Source organism: Cebidichthys violaceus, unplaced genomic scaffold (assembly GCF_023349555.1).
Source record: "Cebidichthys violaceus isolate CVI_PGR_0920_01 unplaced genomic scaffold, fCebVio1.0.p SCAF_13, whole genome shotgun sequence".
NCBI classification, from domain to species: domain Eukaryota; kingdom Metazoa; phylum Chordata; class Actinopteri; order Perciformes; family Stichaeidae; genus Cebidichthys; species Cebidichthys violaceus.
In genome coordinates this window covers 12,197,425-12,224,388 of record NW_027176296.1, presented here as the reverse complement: position 1 = coordinate 12,224,388, position 26,964 = coordinate 12,197,425, and the positions used below count along the sequence as shown (strand labels likewise).

The following is a 26,964-nucleotide window of genomic DNA, read 5'->3' as shown; positions in this document are numbered from 1 at the left end:
CAGCCTGAAGTGTGAGCACCAGTGATTTCTGTGCGTCCGTCTGTCCGTCTGTCACCAGTCGACAATGCTTCAACCACTGCGCTGTCTGCTCCTGGCCTCCACATTGCTGCTCTGCAACACCCTGCCCACCCCCACGGTCAGTGTGTCTGTGTGTCTGCGTCCAATAATGGGGTTATTAATGATTATAAATGCAGTACATTTTAAGGAAATGGCATTCTTGGGTCTCATATTCAGTCTGAATAGATTTTAAATATTTGTTACCACTGTAAATCAGTCTAATTCTGCCAACAGAATTCAAATAAGAGAAGCTGATGCCACAGTTTGTGGGTTTTAGTATGAGATGCAAGAAAAACATATTATCTTCTGACAACAGGTTGAGTATTTGAGCGTAATTATTGTAAAATATTATGAAGTTTTCATCAGATAGACAAGTTTCAACCCTGATTTGACATGATCCTCTTTGAAGGGCACTGTAAAGTCCTGATCCCCCCCACACATACTCCCCAAGTTCCTGTAGGAATATTAGACAAGGCTTGATCATCATAACACAATGTGAGTAAGGAAACTAGAGCTCCATTAATAGTGTGTTAGTATTTAATATTTCCCACCATTGTTCCTCAGCTCTACCTCCTCATTCTTAAGATTATTATGGACCTAGAGTTTCTAAATATGATGTACAAGAACACAGCACAGGTAACAAATGACTACAATTTTAACTAGAGAACATTAAGAACTTATGTCAAATCGGGCCATTGGCGTAAAGTTCCTACCCTCCTACTTCTGGTACCCTTTCTCAGACCACACACACATCTTCAAATTCTGCCTTCAATTTGATCTTAACACACCTGTGAAGTTTGGTGACTGCTTCTTAGTTGTGATCATGGTGAAAACAAATGTTCACAGACAAAGAGACATATGGCAACAAACTCAGAACTTCTTCTGTGGTAGTTCCTGCAACAGTAGGTGACACCAGGACCACGTTTTATCATAATAGTACGCTGTCTCGGCTGGTACCAACACTAACACGATGAGTATTACTGACTGAACTGCTAAAAGAGAAACTTTGATGAACACACAGCGCAGGCCAGTAGATCAAATTAATTGGTGGAGCAAGAATCGGTTCAGTGATCTGCCTGCACCTGGTTCACTCTCGTAATGTACATGCTGCTCTGTTCATCTCCCACTGCACTGTAAACACAAGAGATAACAGCTCTGCAGAATGATTATGTTCAACTCACTGACCCAAATAAACAATGCTAAATGAAACGGCATTTAAAGAGCTCAACCTGAAGCGGAATGCTATTGCTTTAAATTGAATATTTATAGAGTGTTGATGAACCAAAGAGGCTTGGACTGAATGTGTATGAGAAGGCTCCAGCTCAGTGGCGCCCGCAGAAACTTTTCATAGGGGTGGCCTGACACACCAAAACAAATAGCCATAACTGATGTTATGCTGATGTAGTATAGGCTATAGGAAACAATTTTCTATACATTTTAAAATTGTGCTGTAGCCTATCATTACAAAGTTCATACTTCAAGATGGGGACCAATTGCGCCATTGGAGTTTCTATTGGCCCAAAGCTGACGTGGGTTGGAGCCACGTCAGCTTTGGGCCAGTAGAAACTCCAATATGCTTGATTTTTTTTTTATATGCACCAATTTTGAGGCTTTATCTACAAATTGGTTATTAGTCACTGATCCCAGGGTGGTGCCCCGTGTCTGTTAATATATATATATATATATATATATATATATATATATATATATATATATTAATCCTATTGATATGAATATTTGTATTGATATCAATGATTTTGTTTTTATACTTGCTAATAACCAAACACGCTTGTCAACATCGACAAGTGACGCTAAGCACAAACTAGCTAAACTGAAAAAATATGATTATGTTATCGTTGTTGTTGTTACACCTAGGGTGTTGGATGTTTGCATGAACATCCAACACCCACATAAAACAGTTAGTGATCTACATAGGATGAATAGTAAAGACATGTAGAAACAGGTTATTATACAAACATGTGTTCCAATGACAACATCAACAAGCATGGCTGCACCCATGTCACTTTTCCTGATAAAACATAGTTTGGAGACCCCATTGTGGATTCCAGATAAAGGATCCTGTAGTGTGTGACCCTCATCACCTCAGTCATGTAGAGTGAAAACCACAACAACTTCAAGACTCCTGATTACAATACAGCAAATTGTGCCGTGTGAACAGTACAGCAATCTGACCACTTTGAAAGCCATATAGTCTGCTTTTGGCTTGAGCTTGCTTGTCATCAGTGCCACCGGGTCCAATTCATGTGCAATAATGTAGGTTAGTAAGAAACTCCTTCAGCTCAGACTCCATCTGGGCCTCCAGAAGGGAAAGACAAGATCCGGCTCCTGCTCCGGCGAGAAGGGAGGCACAAGAGAACCAGAACTGAACGGGACAGACTGTCAGACCCTGCTGCAGTAAAATGAAAGGTTTTCTAAATCTAAAGGGACTCTGGTGCTCCAAAAAACTGTCCACAGGGAGCACCAAAATCAACATTAAATTAAAGTAACTTCTTGTAGTAACTTTAAAGTCCAATGTATGGGAGACACTACATCACAGTCATATAAGAATATATATATATACACACTGTATATATATATATATATATATATATGAATATACATTGAATCAGCCCTGGTAATAACATGTGGATGCGTGACGAAGAGGAACAGATAATGAGATGTCGCCCTGGCTTGTGTCTGTGCTGCAGGACAAACATGGGGGCTCAGACACCAAGAGTCCTCTGATGGTGAAAGTCCTGGATGCCGTGAAAGGGACTCCAGCCGGATCAGTGACACTCAAGGTGTCTCAGAGGACTGCTGATGGGGGATGGACACAGATCGCTACTGGGTATGCACAGTATGAATCAGAGCTCATATCTCTTCTCATGATCCGTTTAATATGTACAAACCATGCAGACAGATGTCCCCGTTTCCCACTGCAGAGTGACAGATGCCACCGGAGAGGTCCATGATCTCATCACAGAACAGCAGTTCCCAGCAGGCGTGTATCGTGTGGACTTTGATACCAAAACCTACTGGAAGAATGAGGGGAGCACACCATTCCATGAAGTAGCTGATGTGAGTATGAACCAGTCCATACAACTCCACGTCACTACGATGTGAAGATTATATAAGACCCCATCCAGCCTATTGTATATCCTGCTGTCAGAGCTACAATGTGTCCTCATACAATGGTTCGTATGATATCTTACGAAAAAGTTATTCCTCATTTTGAGTAGTCGGAAGACAGAAATACAAGTACAGCCCATTTTTACCATTTCTTTTACTAGAGGCACAAGCAGCAGCCTCTTGGCTGCCAAACGCAGCAAAAACTTATGGTTGTATCTTTCTGCTGCTGAGGTCGTGGAAATAGTCCTCAACCGAAAGCCACAACTCGCTGGAGGACTTGTTTGGAGGATTTGTTTGAGATGAGCCAAAGGGAGCCCTTCATGAGGGTTCATCCCCTCTTTAGAGATAGGACTTTTTCACTATGTGCCTCATGTCTCTGCCCAAACAGACAATTAAATGTCCAAACCTAACCCCGCGCATGACGGGATGCTTCGTCATTAAAGGACAATGCATATAGTCAAAATCAAAGTAATTAACACAATGACGAGAACAAACTCACAAGAACCAGTCACATATATTTATATGACAACAAAGCATGACAAATCAATCCAGAAACACTGCAGCGCTAAAACACGCATTCATCCACGCACTAAAGAGCACGAGTCATAAAAACGACACCATAGACAAATGAACACAGTAGTAATGCTACTGCAGATGTAAAAAAAACAAAAGCACTTCACTTACCAAAGCTGCTGTTCACTTAAAGACAAAGTATATCCTCCTCTCTTTGATTACAAAGAGTTTAATACCGCGGTTGTACAGAACATCGGTGCGGTTCCGCTCCAGTCAGAGGTCCTCCTGCGAACGTGTTTGTTGAGTTGTAGATCAACTTGGGTCTCAGCAAAAGTTTTCAAAAGTACCGTAGCTTGTAAGTGTCCTGTCGTGCTATGGTGTCTTGTCGCTGCCTTGGTTAGCTCCAAACACCAAGACGCTCAGTTGCAAATAAAACGCATTCCCAGCCATAAAATGTGCAACGCTTCTCCAACACTGTCAGCCAGGAATATCGTTCGTACAAATCCTTTTCCTGGCTGGGTCAGAGCTGCTAGCTAGGGTTTGCCGACCCTTTCTTACGATGTCCAGTTTTTCTGGAAATGTCCTTCTTGAGAAATCCGTTTCTCCTCCTTCAGCCATTGAGTGTTAAAAAAACAAAGCTAGGTATAAAAAACTAAGAATCTACAGCAAGCAAAATGCAAAAAATGTCATGTGAATGTCATAACTTCTTACATATCTTTCAACTTGCACTGTTACTACAATACAAAGTTCTGCTAGCTGTTACAGCGTCACAACAGTCACGCTAGCCCACTGATCAATCACGCCGCACGTTATTGCTGAGCCAGCCGCACGTTAACGCTGACATACTTGTAGACTACCTCGGTAGCTCTGGCACATCAAAAAGTACGCCCAACATGTCAAACTAAAGATCGGATTGGTCGAACAGTATGACAATCAATAATATCGTCCCCATATATTTTAATCTGCAAAGGGTATCCAGCAGGCCTCGGGTCTCTCTTCTTACCTAGAGACATAGAGGTGAAATCTGATTAGATAAGAGCTCTACTTAAAACAAGCTGCACTGGAAGCAGCACTGCAGGCTGGAAGCAGAGCAACTGAGGAAGACTCTAGCTGTGCAATGAGAAAATAAGCTAATGGAAAAATAATTAGAATACATGTAGTGTATTTGTGAAAAATTATTAAATTATTAAATAGCTATAATTTTGTGATTCTGTTAAGGCCAGCAGAGAAGGCTTTCCTGGCACTGACGGCCCACCACTGCTCATGACTACATGTGTGGACCATTAGAATCAGTATCAAATGGACAGACAGGCAGACAGACACACAGGAAGACATGAATACAAACCAACTGACACACATTGACAGACAAACACACAGTCAGACAATCAGACTGACAAAGAGAGAAAAAGAAAGGCGCACACAAACAGAAACAAAGACACATATGCAGAGATAGACAGACACGCAAACAGACACACAAACTGACAGACACACAGAAAGACAAGCAGAAAGAGGTACTGACAGACAGACTGACACACAGAAAGACTTACATTAGTTGTACCAAAAATGTAAGAAAAAAAAGAGACTTAATTAATTTGACTCATGTAATGGGTTTGCTTGCAACAATACAACTAAATTGAATAACATGTATTCCACATTTCCATGAATGCAATAGCAAAAAAAATATTTTGTCTTTCACACTTTGCGTGCCTTACTTCCTGAGAAAAAGGGCCTGGGTATACTCGATCAGAACAAGTCTGACCTCTTTCGACGTGCCGTCTGGCCACGTCAGAAATCAAAAGTGGTTTTAGTTGTTATTTTATATGCAACATTTATATATGACTTTAACACGTCCCCATTCATCACCCACTCATTGTACGGTCTTAAACCTGATGTCACTCATCTATGCCTCTTACAAACAACTTGGCATCTGGGTTGATGACATGTTGACCTTTGATGTCCAGATCGATAACCTTTTAAAAAAAAGGCTGCTAGAAACAGAATAGTCCAAAGTACCTTGTTGTCAGTGTTAGACTATGATGATGTAATTTTAATGCATGCATCTTAATCTCTTTAGAAAAAAAAAAGGCATGTATTCTATCATGCTGACTTTGTGGTTTGTAACTGGTGCAAGCTTCCATACACATCATTGAAACCTATGAAATGGACTTCACTGTGTTTACAGAGACAAAACCATTTGTCAATTGCTGTTGCAAAAGCATCACTGGGTCAATTATAGCATTACATATCCAGTTTACCAAGATATTACTTTTAATATTAATCACCTGAACAGAGCTGCATGGTAAATCTGCCTTTTACTTTCACGCCCTGCACGCTTGGAACGAGCTGCAAGGCATGCAATGATTTATAATCTCTACCCTCTCTCTGTACATGTTTAAAATATTTTCAAATCTGTTTTTACAGAACAGTGTTGTTCCTGTATGTTTTCATCGTCATGTTATCTGTCCCTGTTTGTACCCGTATATGAAACGTTTTACTTGCTGCCCATCTTGGACTCTTTAGCAGAAGAGATATTGTATCTCATTGGGACCTTTGTGGTTAAATAAAGGATGAATAAAATAACAGGAAGGCGGAGTGGAAAGGCGTGCGTCAGAGTCTCACCTAAAAGACATAGTGTTGCACTCGATTGTTCATACATACGGGGGTTTGAAAAAGTTCGGTGGATGTGAGAGAGGAGGCGGGGGTTTGAACCTGTGTGGAGTAATGGCTTATCTTCTGTTATCGGATGTTATCTGGAAGCAGCACATCAGGTCTGTGCTGTAGTCAGAAAAGCAACAGTATTTACATTTGTGTGCATGTGCTATTCTGCTGTTTATCTGCAGTGTGGGGTAACAGTTCCCAGAACAGAGTGGCCAAAAGTCCTCTGTTATCATCATCTAGTTACTAGAAGAGAAAGAAGCTACTAGATTCTAGTAGCTTCTTTCTCTTCTTCATTCACTTTGATTCATACGTCACATTATCCGCATTCAGTTTGTGGCAGACAAACTAAAAGCTGTCTGCTTTGCTTGTTAGCATGTGTTGCATCAAAGTTTGAAACATATTGGATCTGTAAAGCTTCAGACATGGATGCATTTTGAGGTGGGTGTTGTCAAACATGGAAAGCATGACTTTGAAGGTTAAAATTAATAGCATTTGTTTTTTCATGACTTTACCCTCCACTGTATAGGTCATTGTTCCTGTGGCGTCGTGTGTGTGCTGGGTGTTCTGACCCATGTGGTTGTGTGTGTGTGTGTGTGTGTGTGTGTGTGTGTGTGTGTGTGTGTGTGTGTGTGTGTGTGTGTGTGTGTGTGCAGGTGGTGTTCGAGGCCCACGCTGAAGGCCACCGTCACTACACCTTGGCCCTGTTGCTCAGTCCGTACTCCTACACCACCACAGCCGTGGCCATGGATGCACACCAGTGAACCACACCACACCGTGACTGCTGGAGATCACCTGTTCTTTTCAACAAATCCCATGTGCTGATCCATAACCAACAGTAAATGTATCTGCTAACAAGTATTGTGTGTGAATTACAGCCTGACATCTCTTCTTCCTCTGTGCCGTAGAGCTCTATTAAAAACACAATCAGTGTGACTCACCGATGTGCACTGGGTGACATGTTCCTTCATTACCAGGCTGGTGTTTTATATCGTGGCTGACAAAAAAAGTGTTTTTTGCTGAGGAAGATTCCCAACTGGAGTTGCAGCCATGATAAGAGCTGGTCGGCTTCTCTAAATGCTAAGGCGAGGTGCTTCAGTGAATCGTTCCTTATCTCCTGTAACATAGGGTACACTGGACCATCTTTTACAATATGAAAGGAGATAATGCCGTCCCACTATTCCTTGCTAAAAAAAACAAATAAAAAACATCCATCTGCATAAGTGCAGTGGGATTCTCTTAGCACGAGTTCTTATGACTCCTCCTTCACATCTCTCCTTGACCATATGACGTCTTCCATTGAGTTCAAGGAAAAGTTGTTAGGAAAAGACAAGAGTGATTCTTTAAATTTATTCGACGACCGCAGCCTCTGATTGCTGCCTCCTGATAGGGCAGTGAATGCAAAGGTCCGGGTTCCGAGGCAGCTGCAATGGAAGCTGACACGCACGCACACCTCACAAATCTGCAGACAAATCAAATTCAACTCCTGTCGAGAGCCGGTTTTGACACAGCGAGGACAAAAAGTAAGCATTTCATGTCTCTATGTAAAATTACCCAGAAACAGCCACGTGAATAAACCGCATGCATGTCTACGTCTACTTGAGGAAGCTTGTTCCCAGTAATTGTCTTGGTCCTTACAATTGATGTACTCCTTCAAATCAAAGCTGCATATTTGTCTTTTTCAGGAAATGGCCAACAAGCATATGTGAAGGACAATGAATCACCTAACACATTAAAACAGAATTGTTGTGGACTCAAAATGTTAAGTGTACTGGTAGTCTAATTAGCAACATAAACTGTAAAGTAATAAACCAACATATATCAGTGTGTGATTCCTGGTCTCTCATACTGACATAGTTCAGCCAGTGTAACCTATAAGGAATAGAATTCCTGAAATTCAGTCATGGCTTTTGGTTTTGATGTGCCACCCCAAGATTTTCACCCCACTGAAAAATATCAGCAGGCACCGCTGTAGTTGAGATTGTGGCTCCCTTGTGAGCATCTGGGACTGTAAAATATATTATAATGCTTGCAAACCAAATGTTAAGATGTGTCTTCAGGGACCACTTGAAAACTGTTACTGCTGAACTTTTCCCTGCCATTGGTGGGGTCTGTTTTCTCCCCCTGGTAGCCTAAAGTAAATACATTAATAATAGTCTAGTATAAATAATACTCTATTTAATTGTATGCGTCAGTTTGACCTCTCCTATTTTAAGTTTTAGTTGAAATTTTGCACTTGGATATATGGTTGGGAAAAGGCGCTAAATAGAGGAGGAGAGGGAAGACACTCAGCCGCACCGCACACAAGTTTCCATGGCGACGCGGAGAGGAGGGTTGTTACGCCCACCGGAAACGGTCTCTGCAGTGCCAGCAGAAAAATGAAAAGGAGGCGGACCTGCCCTCTCTTTTATTGAGTTTATTCCTCGCATATTGTCCTGCACTTATGCCTTTTGAATGCAACAATCGTGCGGAAGCAGCGTGCAGACTCCCGGTGGCATGACTGGAAATGGACTGTGTTCGCCGTCTGACGAAGTAGTGCGCCGACTGTGTTGGAAACATCGCACCGGCCGACAGTAGCCTGTGTGGGTGAAGGCAGAGCGGTGCTGCCCCCTCTCAATGACCAACCTTCGGTGCTAGCGAGAAAAGCTGCGCTGGCGACACCGTGAGCATGGAAGACTGCCATGAGTCTTCTTAAGTAATATTGCCGCTGAACTCCCAAACAACGTAGAATAACGGTTCCAGCATGCCCGACCGGTGGTGCTCCACGAGGCTCTCAGTTGCCTGATATTAACGTTACAGGCCTGCTTTTTCCATCTGGAAATTTCTTGGCAGGGGAAAGCAGGCCAGCTAGCACCGCCAGCGTTCGCCTTCTCCGCGCTGCATCTCTGGGCTTTCACGGTGCACATTTGTCCCATGCCCACACCTGTGACACTGTCGTCTATCAATTCGAGGACTTTTTTAAACTCCAAAAAGTATTTTATGGGATTCATATCGGTGAAGGAGAAGCAGGCCTAAGCCAAAATGGTGAACTGGAGGCGGCTGCTGCGAATGTCCAACCGATCGTTCCTGGCCTTCATCTTCTTCTTCTCCATGTCCACCACTTGTCTCTACTTCATCTATGTGGCTCCTGGAATAGGTTAGTTAACGGAGGTTTACACTAATCGCCTCACGAGGCGACAGTTAATGGGATTATGTCGGGATTATCATCCGCAGCTCAACACGCTCTGGCTGCTGTCACAGTGCATGCTACCGCTAATTAAATGAGCTAATAGGCTAACTAGCCCACAGCTGTAAGGTCCACTGAGCCATGGTGTTCAGCTAGCTAGCTAATTTGCGACGTGTTTTTTTTTTTTTTTTTTTTTTTTTTTTTTTTAAACAAAATCCGTCTCACACTGGCAGGTGGATAGAAGTATTATCTAAATATAGTCACTGTGTGTAGGATTTCTGGATATGGTACGCTTTCACTGGCGTTGCACAGCTGACTTGTGAATGAATGAGCTGTTAATGTCAGGGTTGTAGCCGGGCGACCTCCACACAGCGACACGGCAGGTCGGACAGGTCCATGACTGGGCTTTGCAGGTCTACTGGTCAGAGTATGTCAACATGTGTCCCAGTATTCACCGTCTCCAGATGTGTCCAGTGTTGTGTTTCTATTTAAAACGAGTCAGCTTTTACCGCATGGGACGGTTTTTACAGGACTTTGTCGTGAAGAATGATCTGATAAAATATTATAACTAATATGAGACACTGAACTCTGCTCATCCTGCCTCATTGTTTATTTTTATATATTCAGATTTTTACTAAATGTCTTGTTACACTGGTTGTATGTAAGTGAACTCTATAATGTGATATGATTGGCAAGACTCCATTCCTGATAGAGCAATATAATCATCCAGTATAGTAATACATTGCATCCCTGATGTTGCTCTGCCATAAATGCTCTGCCATAAATAATATTGAGGAATAACCATCTACTGGTGTGAATGCTTACATCCTCTTTGTCATGAAAGCGGATGCTGGAGTGGTACTCTGGGCTGGGCAGGTTCCTGTGTACTTGTTGTTGTGTGCATCGCTTTTTGTTGATTTTACATTTTACTAGGTTATTTTTCTGTGGTGGTCACATGCTGGAGGGAAGTGGTTGTGTGTGTGTGTGTGTGTGTGTGTGTGTGTGTGTGTGTGTGTGGACAGGAATTCTATGCTGATGATGCAGGCTTTTACTGGCGATCAGTGGTCATCATGCTTGTGAGGAAAGGCAGATCTGAGAGAATTCACTGAAGACTTATGTTAGTCAGAGCACCAGCAGTATGATTGTACGGAGATGAGGCGGGAAGGCTTTGTGTTCTACAGTTAGACTATTAGTTGGTGTGAATGAGGTGTTATATTTTGGCTTCTTTTTGTTGAATTGCTTTAGACAAAGTAAGTAAAGTAAATCTCCGGTGTTTATGTGATTTGAACCTCCACATGTAAGGCAGAATTGTATTGGTGTTTATTACCAAAGGTGGAAGTAGTGAAACTACCCTTATGTATTTAAGTCTTGTAATACTCACTGCCAATTACTTATATGGCAACATATTCAACATGCTACTGAAATAAAGATCTCACAAAGACAGTTATTTTGTGTATGAACTTAACTTATAGTAGGGTTGGTATCCTTGAGAAACTAGCAAGAGTACGCTAGATTTAAAAAATCATCCAACAGACAAACCCAGCCCAGTGTTGCTAACTCTTATACAATGAAAGGAGCTAGCAGCACTAGCTCCAAAAGTCGCTAAATCTAGCAAGAATGCGGCCAAGTTGGCAATACTGATGGCCCGCCCCTTCCTCTGAAGCCACTCCCCCAAAATGATCATTCTAAGCGTAAACGAGCATCATGGCTGCTGTTCGTACTCACAGGATTTGATTCATTGATTTCTGACGCCATGTTACGAGAATTCCAACAAAAAAGTTTTGAAGAAGATTACCAACCCTGCCTTTTTTAAGAATTGACATTTTAGCCGTGGCTTTTGCCGCAGAGGCCACAGGTTGTAGCTTTTTTCAAAGTTGAAAAGATGAAGTTAGCTTGACGGGAACCCATGCCTCCACAGATATGAAATATTGACAACGTCCGTGCTGTCTTATTGCCGCTCGGTGTAATGTAGAGACATACAGACTGAATGTCTGAGAGGAGCAGCATAATGAATGTGGAGAGCACTGGAGCTGAAGTCTCGGGCTGGCCCAACATGTTGCTCAGACGGTTTGTTCTGGGGTTTTCGTTGTCACACATCTGCACTTTGCACGTGGTTTTAAAATAGCCGCAGTTCATTGCTGTAGCTATGTATGGTGTAGATGCACGTACAGGAAACTCTTCAGCCCGAGCTGTGTGTGAAACAGCAGGTGGTGTGAATGCGTTCTCTCTGAATGCTAGCTTGTTGCAGAACTCTGAATGTGCTGTAGCCTCCAGCATGTCGCTGACTGCTCTGCATGGTGCATATAAGTAATATGCTATGTGCTCCTCGCTCCATTCAACATCCTGCCGAGGATTACGTTTGAGAACTCAGGACGGTCATTTCATGCTTTGCTTGTTCTGCTTTGCTTGTTCTGCCTTCCCTGTGAGTAATTGTGACTTCTCAAGCATGTGTGCAGTTGGGGAGCTGAGCACATATTGATAAGTGTGTTAGCCTGGCAGCACATATAGAGGAGGGACAAATTTATCTTAAAAAGCAGTTTAGCCTTCTTTTCTTTTGTCTTTTTTTTAAAATCCTGAACCGAGGATGTTGCTGTTTTGGTGTCAGGGATTGTTGAAGTAAACATTTGTACTATGTTCACCAGCTGATTGTCTGTCGGGCTGAACAGAGCAGCATCCTCTGCTGTTGGGCCTGTTTTGCTCTGAACCCTGTCACCTGCTCCCCAGCAGAGACCGCCTGGCTGCTCTGTGATAGGGCGCTTATCAGCCCCAAACATGCTCCTGTTGACTCGTTCACACTGAAACTGGTGCACTGGCCAATAGGAATACTGACACTAGGGTTATGATGATGTACACTGTGGCAGGGTGTAAATGTGTTGCCCTCCAGAGATACGCTCCCCTGTACCGTGGTAGCTATCCCCTTAAACTCTGTGGGTGTGTTGGACTATTGTAGTGACAAATCAATGAGCAGATAGACAGACAGACAGACAGACAGACAGACAGACAGAGATATATCCTGAAATGTAAATGTTCAGGATCATAATGTTGAAGCTGTTTTAACAGTTTGTCACTCGTTTAAAAAAAAAAAAGCTCTTCATTATACTCACGAGCCCAGATATATCTATCTATATCTATATATATCTATATCTATCTATCTATCTATCTATCTATCTATCTATCTATCTATCTATCTATCTATCTATCTATCTATCTATCTATCTATCTATATATATATATATATATATATATATATATATATATATATATATATATATATCTCTCATTATTTGTATTGCCAAAGCTATACAAATAATGAGATATATATATATATATATATATATATATATATATATATATATATCTCTCATTATTTGTATTGCCAAAGCTATACAAATAATGATAATTTGATGCATCATTGGAAAATTAAGCCATATATCATCTTGACTTTTGCAAAGGTGTTGGCTATTTGTGATGGCTTTGAACATCAGCTATCAGCACAACACTGATGCATAGCCTGGGGGTGTGGGTGGGTGGGTGGGTGTGATATGCTTTACCCACAGCAGACATTTTGACTTGTCATTGTAGGAGAAGAACAGGCGTCACTAAGGGCGCTTTCACAAGCCAACGTTTAATCTGTTTTAATCAAACTCTGGCGTGGTTCGTTGGGGCAGTTGTGAACAGTAATCATACTCTGGTGTGGAACCAAACACAGAAAATGAACCAAAATGCAAAGGATTATGGTTGAGTGTGGGCATTTGTTGAGATGGACCCAGGTAAACGATAGATGGGTCATGATTTTCAAATAGTCATTATAAAAAAATCGAGTAGTTTGTTTTAGTTAAGTTCGCCCCAGAGTTCGATTGACAGCTTTCACAGCTGCTCACATGAACCATATTAACCTGAGTTCATCTGAACCCAACCCAACAGGATCGGTGTTAAAGCCTAGACCGTACACCACTGAATTCTTCCCATCCTTCTTACTTTGACTGACTGCAAACATTTTGAAAGTATCATCATATTGAAGAGACTTAAATTCCAGTAAATGTGTAGGGTCAAAAAGTAGAAAACAGATTGTGGCGCTGCTCTGAGTCATGAAGTGGATGTTCTCTAGACAACTGAGATAGTTACTGTTACAATATGTCATATTTGAAAGTCAGCGCACCTATCACGTTAAACAGCATTAAACTTCTAATATTTATTTAACTGTTGATTAATGTTGAATGACATTCAGTGTTTCTAGCTGCAGATGAATTAGCTGTTGTGACTGAAACAGTAAACCTGTACATGATAAGTCATGTTCTACAATAAGTGAGGCCATGTAACAGCCGTGTCTACGGTGCTACGCTAAGCTAATGTACTGGAGTGTATTTAATGCGATGAGTCAAACCAATGCCCATCTTCTTTTCCCTGTCTTTCTGTCAGCCAACACGTACTTCTTCATGGTGCAGGCTCAGGGCATCATGTTGAGGGACAATGTGAGGACCATCGGCCAGATGATTCGATTGTACACCAACAAGAACAGTACGCTCAACGGGACGGGTAAGTCGCACACAATCGCTTCTTACTATAGGGGGGTTGGGTTAAATAAGAGTGACCCTGGGTAGTCCACTACTACAATTCCATCTAAGAAGCTGGGCTGTCTGATTCTACATAGAACTGCCTGCTTTCTCCCAATAAATCATGATATATTGCCTATCTTGGTATAAATATCTCCTTATTGTGTGTGTGAATAAACCACCATGTAGACTAAGTTGCGCTTCACAAATTTACTGGACGGCCTCAGAAAGGCTAAATAACAACATCATTTGCTACCGTTTCAAAATCAAAGACTACATTTATCAATCGAGTGCTGAATATGTTTTGAATTTATGAATGGGCAATTTATGGGGGCAACTGTGGCTAAGTGGAGAGCAGGGCCATCCTTCAATCAGAGGATCGGTGGTTAACTAGCGGAGCCGGGGATCGAACCACCAAAATTGCTCCCGTAGCTGTGCCTACGGTGTAGAAATGTGATATGTGATAGAATCTGAATTGTAAGCCGCTTTGGATAAAAGCGTCTGCTAAATGACTGTAATTTGTAATCTGTCAAAATCAGCAGGGGGAGGAGCATAGAAACAGCTGTTTGAGGCTTGCAGGGCTCTTACTCTCTCTTTCTCTCTCTGTCTGTGTATTACTAAAATGGAAGTAATGGAATTATGCCTGAAAGTTATATGTACAACCACAAAAAGCAAGCCGGTTATCCTTCTGTGATTTAGTACTACATTAAGTGCCTCATCTACAAAACACCCGACACACAACCAAGAGCTGTCCTGAAACAACAGCTAAGAGATAGTCACAGGTATCTCAGGCAACAATGTGGTTCTTTTTACAGTTTTTCTATAAATAACATCAAGGTTAAACACAGGGGGATCAATTATTTATTTAAAAAGAAGCATGATTTGACGATTTGTTGACAATAGGCAAGACTTGACCAATCGGATCGAGGGTAGATGGAAGTATCTCAATACTGTAAACCACTAGCTGACCAGTAGTAGTATTTGTGATACCGTAGGACAGAACTCCTGTATATCCTCTGGAAAAAAGAAAATAACTTCTGCTGTAATAAACACCATATAATGGGAGCAGGTCAATAGATGGTATAATAAAGCAGCTGCATGTAAATCACTAGCTTTAGTGTGACGTGTGGAGAGGAGCAGAGTCTCAGCAGCAGAGGAGGTGGTGACTGGTGAGGACAGGCTGTGGTTGAGTTCATTTGACGGCCTTGCTGTCGTGGAGCTCTCATCCTGCTAAATGAACCAGTAATAATAGCTAAAAGATAAATGTAGCCAGTAAAAAGTACACAGTTTTTCCCAGGAGTGTAGATGTATGAAGTAGTATCAAATGGAAATATTTAAGTACAAGTAGACCTGTGTCAAATCTGTACCTTTTCACCTCTGAATTATGTGATTGTGTGCTAAAACTCCATGAAAATATGGGTAATATTCCCAACATCTACAGAGAAGTATTTTGGAACTGATACATGTGGTGATAATGACCAACAAGTTGAGCTCTATCATTTGATGTAGATGGTGTGGTTTGAAGTGTTCTACCTGACGTTGGTGCTTTTTGCCACAGACTATCCAGACGGCAGTAACTCCAGTGAATACCTGGTGCAGCCAACCACGTACCTCCCTGAGAACTTCACCTACGCCCAGAACCTGGCCTGCCCACAGCGATTACCTTCTATGAGTGAGTAGAGACAAAGTGTTGTCTCAGAGGGGCCATTCACATATTCACACAGCAGGCCATTTAGCTCTTATGTGATGCTCAGGGTGGGAAGGAAACTCCCGGATACTAGTTTGGCTGCTGAAAAGTAAAGACGCGCTAATTTGTTGTCCAATTCTGATTGTTGTTTTGTTTTTTTTAAGTCAGACCTGCTGATTCCGATTTATTTTGCGAAGTGCAGACACTTGCACAAGCAAAAAGTGGCTCATTAAACATGCAAAGCCAATGAGTCTTTTCTTGTGACAGCGTTGTGTTTTCCTGTGCAGTGCTTCTTATGAGTTCTGTAATGTTGATGTATCGGTGGAATAATCTCTCCCTCACCAAACACTCTCTCCACAGAGGGCCTTATGGAAGTGAACATGACAGAGATCCCTATGGAGGAGATAGAACTGAAGTTTTCCAAGTTTTTTGACATTGACTTAGGAGGCCATTGGAAACCAAAGGACTGCAGACCTCGTTGGAAGGTGGGTTCATGCAGTCTACTAATTATGTATCCTGTAAACAAAAGTACAATCATATGTAATGTATATCAAGTATTATGTCAGTTATGCAGAATACATTCTTCTGGAGAAACAACCAAACCTAGAAACCAGATGGATTTAGTGGGTCCAGTCTGGGTGGATTCTTACTCTCATGTTGGTCCTGTAGGTGGCCTTCCTGATTCCGTTTAGAAACCGCCATGAACATCTGCCCATCCTCTTCCAACACCTCATCCCCATGCTGCAGAGACAGCGGCTGCAGTTTGCCTTCTACGTCATCGAACAGGTACTGTGTGCGTGTGTGTGTGTGGGTGTGTTGGTTGGTGTGTGCGCACTCGAGGAAACACCAACATAGACGAGAGAATGCAGCGTGGCAGTAAATGAGAGAAAAACACAGTGAAGTCTGTGAAATGAAACCAAACTCCCAATTATATTCCGTCACTGCATCGATGCAGAATTGTCCACGTCAAGAAGTTTCCTCACTTCTACCATATACAAGTCTAACATTTAGCTGAATGAAACTGTTCTCGGGCTGTGTGGATTGTGAAGGAGGTCCCTGACACATACAAATACATGACATCAAAGTATCAGGCTGATTGACTGTGTGTGTGTGTGTGTGTGTGTGTGTGTGTGTGTGTGTGTGTGTGTGTGTGTGTGTGTGTGTGTGTGTGTGTGTGTGTGTGTGTGTGTGTGTGTGTGTGTGTGTGTGTGTGTGTGTGTGTGTGTTTTTAGAGTGGGAGCCAGCCCTTCAACAGAGCCATGCTGTTCAACGTGGGGTTCCTGGAGGCCATGAAGGACTTGGACTGGGACTGCTTGGTCTTCCATGACGTGGACCACATCCCTGAGAACGACCGAAACTACTACGGCTGTGGTCAGATGCCACGCCACTTCGCTGCCAAGCTGGACAAATACATGTACATGTGAGTGTGTCATCAGTGTTGAGAATGTGTACAATATATATGTGTGTATATATGTATATATGATCCATTTCTGTGTTCTTTCCAGTCTTCCATACAGCGAGTTCTTTGGTGGTGTGAGCGGACTCACTGTGGAGCAGTTCCGCAAGATCAATGGCTTTCCCAATGCATTCTGGGGCTGGGGAGGAGAGGATGATGACTTGTGGAACAGGTGAGTGTACTAAAGAGAAAGTAACCAGAACCCTTCATTGAGTCACTCAGCCATTGAGGAAGGAGGGGTTTCACATACAGCTGTGCAGACAGCAGCTTTGTCTCCTCTTGATGTTCAACAAGTGACCTGACAATGGGCTTGAAGCATGCTCTCCTCAGACAGAAATGTGTCATTATTAAATAGTATTATACTCTTATTGTTATTATTGAAAGATTATGGTGGCCGTGGCCAGGAGGATGAACAAAGACCATGGTGGAGCTGAGCTTTTTGAAGATTAAAGGGAAACTGTTTTTTCCCCATCGGTGTGTGTTTCCAGGTGTTCTGGTGAACTACTGCATATATGGGGAGAAAAGTCGTATAAAGGACACTGTGAAGCCTGATAAATGTCCTCGAGTGATGTCACTTGAGTCTGAAGACTACAAGATTGAAAAGTAATAAATTCTGAATGTGGGGAGTTAAAAAGAAGTGAGCTCACTAGAGATGAGGTCATTTCTTGATTCTAAGATCCATCGTGATGCAGGCGATTCTGCATTGATGGACTTACAGAACATAATAGTATAAAGAGTCTTTACTGTGTCTGCTGCTGTTTACCTTCTGATGCACTGGTTTCTCTCTGATCTGTGTTTCACATTCCAGTCCAACATGGTCCTAGGAGGGTAATGCTGAGTCTGTGGAGCAGTCTTTTAAAGATGGAAGGGTTGTGGGGTCCAGTGTCGAGACACGTTGCATGTTCTATTCTGTTTGTGAGTGTAGTACACCAGCAGATGACTTACTGTGGTGTCCATGGTAACCTACTGAAGGTGTCTGCACAATAGTGATTAGACAACCCCCCCCCCCCCCCCCCCCCAGTGTTTACAAGTGATTCTATTGTTTTCCCCGCTGTAGATATAGTAAGTAGACAATAGACGTGTTTCCATCAACGTATTCTTATGCACATTTTGAAGTAGAAAAGCCATATGGAAACAACATTTGATATAAACTTTCTAAATTGCACAAAAAGGTTTTTAGCTTGAAGTGGTTTTGCCGGTTATTCCCATAACTTGCTTCCATACAGCAAGCAACATGACCAACACTAGACATGAAAGAACAATTACAACTTGAGCAGTTAAAACTCATTCTGAAGACCTCTCTCTCGTAGACGGTCAGATGACCAAGGAGACTTGTTTTGTTTCTGGTTCACAACCTCTACTACTTCTACTCTGTTTACTGGTGGATTACAGTCTTATGTCGGCCTAGAGCCTCAACTCATCTCTTGTCTCTTTTGTGCCATATTTGAATAGTTTGCAAAAAATTCACTTTACAGTTGAATTGAAAAAATGGCTAATGAATCATAGATGTTTGTTTCTTTTGTCTCAGTAAAATAAATGGAGATGAGTTTGCTTCTGGCTGGTCCTGGCTTCCTTGTTGTGGTTTGTTCCTGGTTCATAGTGTTGGTGACATGGCTACCAAAGCACAACAACTGTAAGAATCCCAGTTTGAACGAGAAATCTGGATCTCGGTGTCATGACGAATGCTGGTTCTGCCTCAATAATGATTCTGTTTTTGTCAAAGGATCTTTTAAAACCCTTTACCTCAGTATGTGTTCCAAAAACGTCTCTCCTGAGTTCTTCTGTCTGACCCCCCCCCCCCCCCCCCCCCCCCCCTCTCCTGCAGCTCACAACAGGTCAACACTCTGAGAGATATCAGTGCAGATGTGAGGGGTTCCCTACAGTTTGTTAGGAAAGGTGATCAAGTGCATTGTAGTCCTAAAAGTAGGATAAAGTGTCACTCTGGGAGGTTTTGGACCGAAGGATTTCCTGCTCTGACACTCTTGATAAATATTTGGCCCAACATTTTGAGGTTCATCTTCTCCCCACATTTAGTATCAGTTCAGTGATTTAGTACTACTAGTACTAGTCTGGTATTTTGCTACTGCCGTAGTGGTCCGTGACTGTAAGAACTACCTGCAAGTAGATCTTCATCATGTTTCCATCAGCAGATTGTTGGTAGACAAACTGAAACACAATGGGTTGACTCATACTGGTCCTATGCTGGTTCTCCTCAGGGTTCACTATGCTGGTCTGAATGTCACGCGACCAGAGGGAGAGATCGGCAAGTACAAGTCCATTCCTCACCACCACAGAGGAGAGGTGCAGTTCCTCGGGAGGTAAGAGCGCTTTTTTTGTCTCCGATCTTAAATGAGGTCTCTGTTCTAAAGAGTCTTTCATTTGAGCTACTAGTGCAGCGGCCGCTTGTTTACGCCTGGGGAGGGAAGAGGAGTTATGTTGTAATGTTAATGTATCCAGCAGCAAAAGTGAACGGCTGCAGACCACATGCTGGACTCATTCCACAGAGCGCTGAGGGCCCGCCCCCACCTTTGCACAGAGCACTGTTTGCGTGTTCATTCAAATGAATGCTGAACTGAGTGTCGCGTGTCCACCTTACGCCAAATTCTTTTCATCTAACTTCACTACTGGCTCCAGTGCTTGTTCTCGTTTATTGTTTTTTCTCAAAAAGTATTGTTACTTCTTTCAGTGAATAAATGGAACTTACTTTAGATTCACAGGAGTGTAGCATATATGTGATTTGCCCTTAAAGTAGGTGATATTTCTTCTTTTTGAAATGAAATCAATGAAAAGACCTATCAATACTACAGCCTGACGTCTCTTCTTCCTCTGTGCCATAGAGCTCCATTCATATTGAGTTTGGCCTCACATCTAGAGATGCACCGATACTGACTCAAATAGCTGGTTCAGTGAATAGGTCCATCTGTAATCGGATACTATCCTATTTTCTTTTTTCATTTTCTTTTACTATTTTATTAAATAACAACACATTTCTATCTATGCATTTATTTGTTACATTTAGTTTGACAAAGTTAGGAAAGCCATGTTTAAGTCGAGCCTGATCTCTTCCACACAGTGAGCTTATGAATCAAACTCTGGCATCTGAGCGCTACTTGCCGCCACAAATATGTGCTAGAACACCTAATGTGTGTTAATCCACTAATGAAAATAGTCCCCAACAAATGCACTATTTCCTCTTGTTGGGGCGATCAAAACTACAGTGAGCGTTGAGCCATTTAGTTTTTAATGATACTTGTTTGTGAGCTCCAAGCCCATTGGTTATTCCTGAAGACGTAAATCTGTAAGAACAGACAGAAGCCCCAGTGTCCGTCCTGTAGGACAGCAGGGGCGGGGCATACGGAGTGGACACCATTGATGTGTGACTGTGTCTGCAGGTATAAACTGCTGAGGTACTCCAAAGAGCGGCAACACTTGGACGGCCTCAACAACCTCCATTACAGCCCCCACACGTCCCTCAGCAGCCTCTATAAGAACATCACGGTGGACCTGAGCCCCGAGCTCGCCCCCATCGCAGACTACTGAACTGCCCCTCCTCCACACCCCCAGCTCCCGGTGGACGAGAAGAGAGGGAGGGGTGAAGAGGCGCACCACCAAATGCTGCCAAGAAACCTTAGAGAGGGGGAAAAAAGATGAAAATCCAACCCGAGGAGGAAAAAAAAGAGGAAAAACAAAGAGGCGGTGGCAAGTCTCTCAACGTGAAGTGTGTGTGTGTGTGTGTGTGTGTGTGTGTGTGTGTGTGTGTGTGTGTGTGTGTGTGTGTGTGTGTGTGTGTGTGTGTGTGTGTGTGTGTGTGTGTGTGTGTGTGTGTGTGTGTGTGTGTGTGAACGCGATGGGTGAGTTGCTGCATGTCTTTTTGTCCGTGCCGGCTTAACTACTACAAGTTGACATGAGTTGGTTGAGGTTGGAGGGAGCAGCAGCGTCTCAGCTCTGATGTTTGCTGCTAAGCCTTAACGTGGCAGAACCACAGCTCCCTCTGCTCGGCGCCGCACCGCTTCACTTCTGATGTATCACCGTCACCTTACAAGCCAACAGACTTTCTACTATCCTTTGTTTTATACATATCATTTTGTCAGGCCACAGTATTCCTTTTTTTTTTTAACAGGAGGGATCTGAGCGAGAGTGACGTTAATGTTTGTGATGTACATTTATCGTTTTTTTTCATTATTTTTTTGATACGTGGTATTTATTTTCTCTTGATTCGGGATGTTCGAAGGAGCACTCCTGTCCATGTCACTCAAGTGTTCGCTGCTTGTTTCTCGCTGCACTGCTGCTGAATCCGCATGAACATGTATGTAAATATCGGCCTCGTAAAAGCTCGAACACAGAACACAAATATGTAAATATGGGCCTTTAAATGCTCGGGCGTATTACAGTGATATTCCAGTGGGTTTGAATTTTATTTTGGCAGCTACCTTTGTTCTAAGGATTTAATAAGAGTGAGTGGTTTCTTCCTAACAGGAAGATCTTCTAACAATATAGGATGTTTGGCTTAAAAAAACAGAAATATCCAAATCTTAAGATTTGACATTATCTTTTGCATGCCTTAATTTATTTTTGTTTACCAGATTTAGTTCTTTTCAAACATAAGTTATTTCATCAGTTAGAGATGTGTATATTCTTCATTTTGCCTTTGTTGTGCTTTTTTTTCTTCTTTTGAGGTGCACTGTGTGAAAAGAGTAGAGCTGCTCCTCCGGAGGAGGGAGGCGTGGCCGACGCTCATGTGAGAGTGTATGTTTTCTTTTTGTCTCCGATGTGTTTTTACTTTTAGATCTTTTTTTTATTCTGATGATTTAGTGCTGGATTATGTGATAAAGCTGTTCATTGTACTGTACCATGCGCTGAAGCATGGGGTTGGGCTGGATGCTGTGTGTCTGGACTGTAGTGTTATTATTTTCAGAAGGGCCAGAATGAGAGAACTGCTGTTCTTGAATGGCACGCGCTGTGAAAAGTTTAATTTTCTTCAAGCTTTGAGCACTGTAAAGATAGAGAGAGACGTGTAGGCAGATTATTTTTGACCAGATGTTCTGGTGTTCACTGTTGACACCTCTAGCTTTTGAATTTGACAATGAGTAGTAGTGTGGACAATGTTGGAGTCACAACCAGACCGTATCTTCTGTCACACCGTTTCATCCTGTTGCTTGCTCCATTAGAGGCCCCTATACACTGTGCCAAGCTGTGGTCCTTCATTTCACTGTGAGGCGTTGGTGACCAAAGACATGTAAGAACCTCAGAACTACAGGGTCTCCGTGTGACTGCTGCAGGGACCCGTGTTTTTGTTTTTTTAAGGCTCCATGAGGTCCATTTATTAGCTGTTCTGGAGCTTTTGATCATATCACATGGTCTTCATCAACAGATGGAGTTTGCCTCCGTTGCTGTGGAGTTATAGATGGATAGATAGCAGATCTAAAACTGGGCAAAACCTGGCTGCTGATGAAGATCATGTGACATGATTGAAAATCTAGAGTAGCTACTAAATGTTACTCCTTGGTTAGGTCTGAACTTTATTGCTAAACATACATTTTTAAAGAGCAAGGCAGCAGGTGGATGATGCCGCTTCTTTTCAGAGATGAAACAATTTGAAAGTTAATCTGAGACTAATTTGATAATGGATTAGTTTAAAGGAATACTTCCAAAAAATGACCATCTGTCGATCAGTTGCTCGCCCTGTGTTACTACCTTCACTACTTGAAGAAAACTGTTTTTCCTGTGACTCTCTATTGTTGTGATAGCACAGTGACCATCTTCTGGGATGTTGGTCAGACAAAACGAGCGACTTGAAGACGTCACATTGGATTCTGGAAAATTCCAATTGCATCGACCAATCAATGAAGTTAGTTAGTTAGTTAGTTTCAGCCCTGATTTAATTTTCTATTTGGGTTGCAGCGCTGTGGTTGACCAAGCATTCTGCCTCAACACTGGTCCAACACATTTTATGAGGCCGCTGATGAGATTTAGTTGACAGTGGATGGATCAGTAAGATGAAGGTTTCAGGTAAGAAATGGCCAGTCGTGTTTTTCTTTCTTTATTTTCTCCAGTTTTAAAGCATTACATGTCTGTCAGCACAGCCGTCTTCAGGCCAAGCTGGATGCATCCTGACCTCAGCAGCGATCGTCATAGCAACCTGTATGTGTTTACAGAGTTGAAGACCTCCCATCACAACAGAGCTTTAACTCTTCGTAGTCACTGTCGGTCTGACGTTTAGCCCTGCTACTTCCTGACTGGAGGACTGGGGTGTTGGTTGAGCAGATGGGTCCCTTTTCTTAGCTTAGCGCCACATGTTAGCATATGCTGTTCATAGGTGAGTGGCTGTGATCTGACTGTGCAGCAGTAAGCTGGAGTGTCCCTGTGGATCCAGACTGGGACAGTTTATGTGAAACTGGTGGAGTTTTCCTCCCAACAACCAAAGCAGTAGTCCATGAGGCCAGAAGGTTTATTTCACACGTTGTTGAGCTTTCACTTTCTTCTCTCTGTTCATAGTTTTTTGTTTGTTTTTTTGTTTTGTTTTTGCAACTGCTGAAACATAATTTGAAACAAAAAAAACACTTATTGTCAAAACTCTACGAACAAACACACACACCATGTCGTGCATCTCTTTCAAAATCAAACGCGTCATTCAAAACTATATTAAATATTTGTGCAACATCTCAACTCTTCACACAGACGCGTCTTCGGCCTTTTCATTAGTAGCATGCTGTGAACATAGAACACGTATGAGAACACGTATGAGAACACATATGAGAACACATGAGAACACGTATGAGAACACACATGAGAACACGTATGAGAACACGTATGAGAACACATGCAGTCAATGCATTTATTCTCAATACTCTGCATCACACAGTGACGTTTTCTAACTCTCCCACCAAAGAGCACGCCTGAGTTCTAGTGTTCAAGCACTGATCTGTAAGTGATCTAATTGGTTACACATGTTTTTCACAGGTGCATTCTGGGTGCAGGCGATTGATAATAGTGTTGTATTTCAATGGCAGTGTTAAGCAAACAACACGCAGGCTTTTAGCTTTGAATGATGTGTCTAATGTATTTAAAGGTGTGTAGTTATTTGCTAAAAGTCTTTTAGAATTCCAAACTTGGCATAAAGCAGACAATGTGCTTATGGTTCAGCACAGCTGGTCAGTACCAATTTTTTCTGTTACGGCAATTGCAAAAAAAAAAGCTTCCGAATGAGACGAGTGTTTCCCAACGAGTGTTTTCCAAAGGTGTTACATGGTGTGACGACGGGGTCAGCGTTGTCTAATTGATCCGCTTGGTATCCCGTTTGGTTGGCTGAAGACAAAGCTCCGGTCCAGAAGACGAGTGCTAAACGGTGTCTCGGATCAGTTTTCTTAATAGTTGGTGTTTGTCCTTGGCCAGGAGGAGGGAGGTCGGTTGACTCCACCCGTCTCTGCATCCCCTTTTCTTCACGACTATCTAAAGTATGTGAGAGCCCTTAACACAACTGTATTCCATGTTGCAGTATTTGTTTGTGCCTTGAGTTCTTTTTCTTTCTTTTTTTTCCTCTTTCTTTTCACTTTACATATTGACTGAACAGATGTTTTGTCCCCGTCATAGAAGTCATATCAAGTCAGACAGAGTGTGAAACGAGAATCCAACACATCCTGTGATGCGTACGGCTCTACCATAGATGGAGCTGAGGTTTCATCTCATTTCACAAAAATAAATTGAATACGAACCGAATGTCACTGTCCTCCAAAAAAACAAAATGATAATGAACACAAGCACATCTCCTTCTATCGTCAACAAGTTCAAGCACAACCTGTTGAAGCTTTGAGGCTTAATCCACCGTCTTCTCCTGTAGCCTTCAATCTGCATGGCCCAGCCCACACACACACACACACACACACACACACACACACACACACACACACACACACACACACACACACACACACACACACACACACACACACACACACACACACACACACAATGTGACTTCCATCTGGTCTCCATGTGCATGATGACCGGAGCAGGCAGGCAGCCGCTTTGTCTCTGAGCAGCGCTGCGGTTACTGCATGACGTCCATGTTGGTGATCAGACGGGTTCCAGTGTTTTTCATCACGTTCATTATTACGACATTGTATGATGTTTTTTGTTGTTTTTTTGACTCTCAAAAATGTTAATTAGTACAACTTGACTGATAAATCGACGTATGCCGCTATCAGTATTGGCGAGCGTGCCGGTAGTTGGAGAACAATGTGCTCTAGTTTGTTTAAGAATCTCTGTATAAAATATTAATCACAAGGTGTTCACACTGGGAGCTCTGTGGCCTCCATCTGCAAAATGGTTTGTTTAACAAAGTGATGAAAGTAGAGCCAATAAATCATCTGATACGGTATCGATGTATACAGTAACTAGAACTTGAGTCATAGAAATGCCGAAGATGTGTTTGAAGAACTTGGCAAAAACAATGCACAGCACTCTGTAGCTTTTGGGTTTAAATCAAATCTTCCGCAGCAGTCTCTCCATCTCAACTTTTCAGTCAAGTCTTTTAAAATACATCTTTAAACATTTAGTATTCGCAACAACAGGGCATCTGCTGAGGAAGATCATGTGATGCAGCTGAAAAGCTTCAGAACAGCTACCAACTGACCTTTTGGGTGAGAACCCAAGACTGAGTTGTCCCAAAATGTTTCAGATATTACTTCAACACATTGCCTTTGCTTTGGTTGGTCGCCAGAGAGTGCTGACAAGTGTTTAGCTGTTGAGTGTCCCACTCTAACGTATTTCTGTCACAAACAAATTTGTTTATGTAAAATTAGTATTGATCAACAAGTTTTTGTAACCGGCTCTAAATAATCATTGCAACTGAACAAAAAACATCCATTGATGAAGACCATGAGGTGTGGCTGAAAGCTCCAGAAAACATTTCCAGTAAGTTAAGCTCCTGCTAAGAATTTTGTTATTGTCAAACTATTATTTCCAAGGTCAGTATTGAACCCTCCACCTCACTTCTGTGTTGGAGAAAGATGTTGATATATTATCACATTTATTCATCAGTATCCGTTGGGCTCCACTGTTACTCCATAAATGGCAGCATCGGTGTTGTAAACTGTTATGGTGGCTGAACTCAAAGCCAGAGACATGTGTCCTGAGTGCTTTATATGAACTAAAATAAGGACAAGCTAAATTAATTCTCCCCCCCCCCCCCCGAACTCTGGCTGTGTGACACATCAGTCCTGATGATGGATGTGTGCCATGTGTTCTCTGATCCTCTGTACGTCCTCATCGGCTCATTCCACGTCAACATTCTGTGTTGAAGAAGGAAGCTCCACACTGAGCCAACCCTGTTAACATGTTAATGTAGCATTCCCCCCCCCCCCCCCCCTGGTTGGCTCCATTGTCAGATTCCTTCAGTCTTTGGTAACAGACAGTATAAAAACAGTTTGAGTCTGGTGTTGAATTGTTACTTTGTAAAGTTCTTTTTCTTTGTCAACAGAAGACCGAATAAACACTTCATTGCCATATTCTGGAAAACAGACGTGATGTTTGTCTCATTTCTTTGCTTCTTGCTTACGACACGTTTCACATGACATCACTTTCGGTGGAAGTAAATTACATTTACTTGGTTTTTATTTTTCTGGCCAAAACCGCAGCATTAAAAGTTTCATATAAAATAACAAGCATAAGACATGATCAGTACCACTTTATTTGGATAGAGTATTTGTAACATTTCATCAATGTATAACTTGAGGTTCAACAATTCAAC

At 42.3% G+C, this 26,964-nt stretch overlaps 2 protein-coding genes across 2 annotated transcripts; both read left to right on the top strand.

Annotated features, from left to right (window-relative positions):
- Positions 1-7,324, top strand: ttr (transthyretin (prealbumin, amyloidosis type I)). The gene is made up of 4 exons (XM_068707773.1): positions 1-136; positions 2,766-2,905; positions 3,000-3,135; positions 7,011-7,324. The coding sequence occupies exons 1-4, from the start codon at positions 65-67 to the stop codon at positions 7,116-7,118; spliced, it is 456 nt and encodes a 151-aa protein (XP_068563874.1). The 5' UTR covers positions 1-64; the 3' UTR covers positions 7,119-7,324.
- Positions 7,325-8,714: 1,390 nt separating this feature from the next.
- b4galt6 (UDP-Gal:betaGlcNAc beta 1,4- galactosyltransferase, polypeptide 6) lies at positions 8,715-26,736 on the top strand. Its single transcript, XM_068707772.1, has 9 exons — positions 8,715-9,490; positions 13,940-14,056; positions 15,632-15,745; positions 16,121-16,245; positions 16,430-16,546; positions 16,993-17,180; positions 17,266-17,388; positions 19,433-19,534; positions 20,609-26,736. The coding sequence occupies exons 1-9, from the start codon at positions 9,376-9,378 to the stop codon at positions 20,754-20,756; spliced, it is 1,149 nt and encodes a 382-aa protein (XP_068563873.1). The 5' UTR covers positions 8,715-9,375; the 3' UTR covers positions 20,757-26,736.
- Positions 26,737-26,964: the final 228 nt, after the last annotated feature.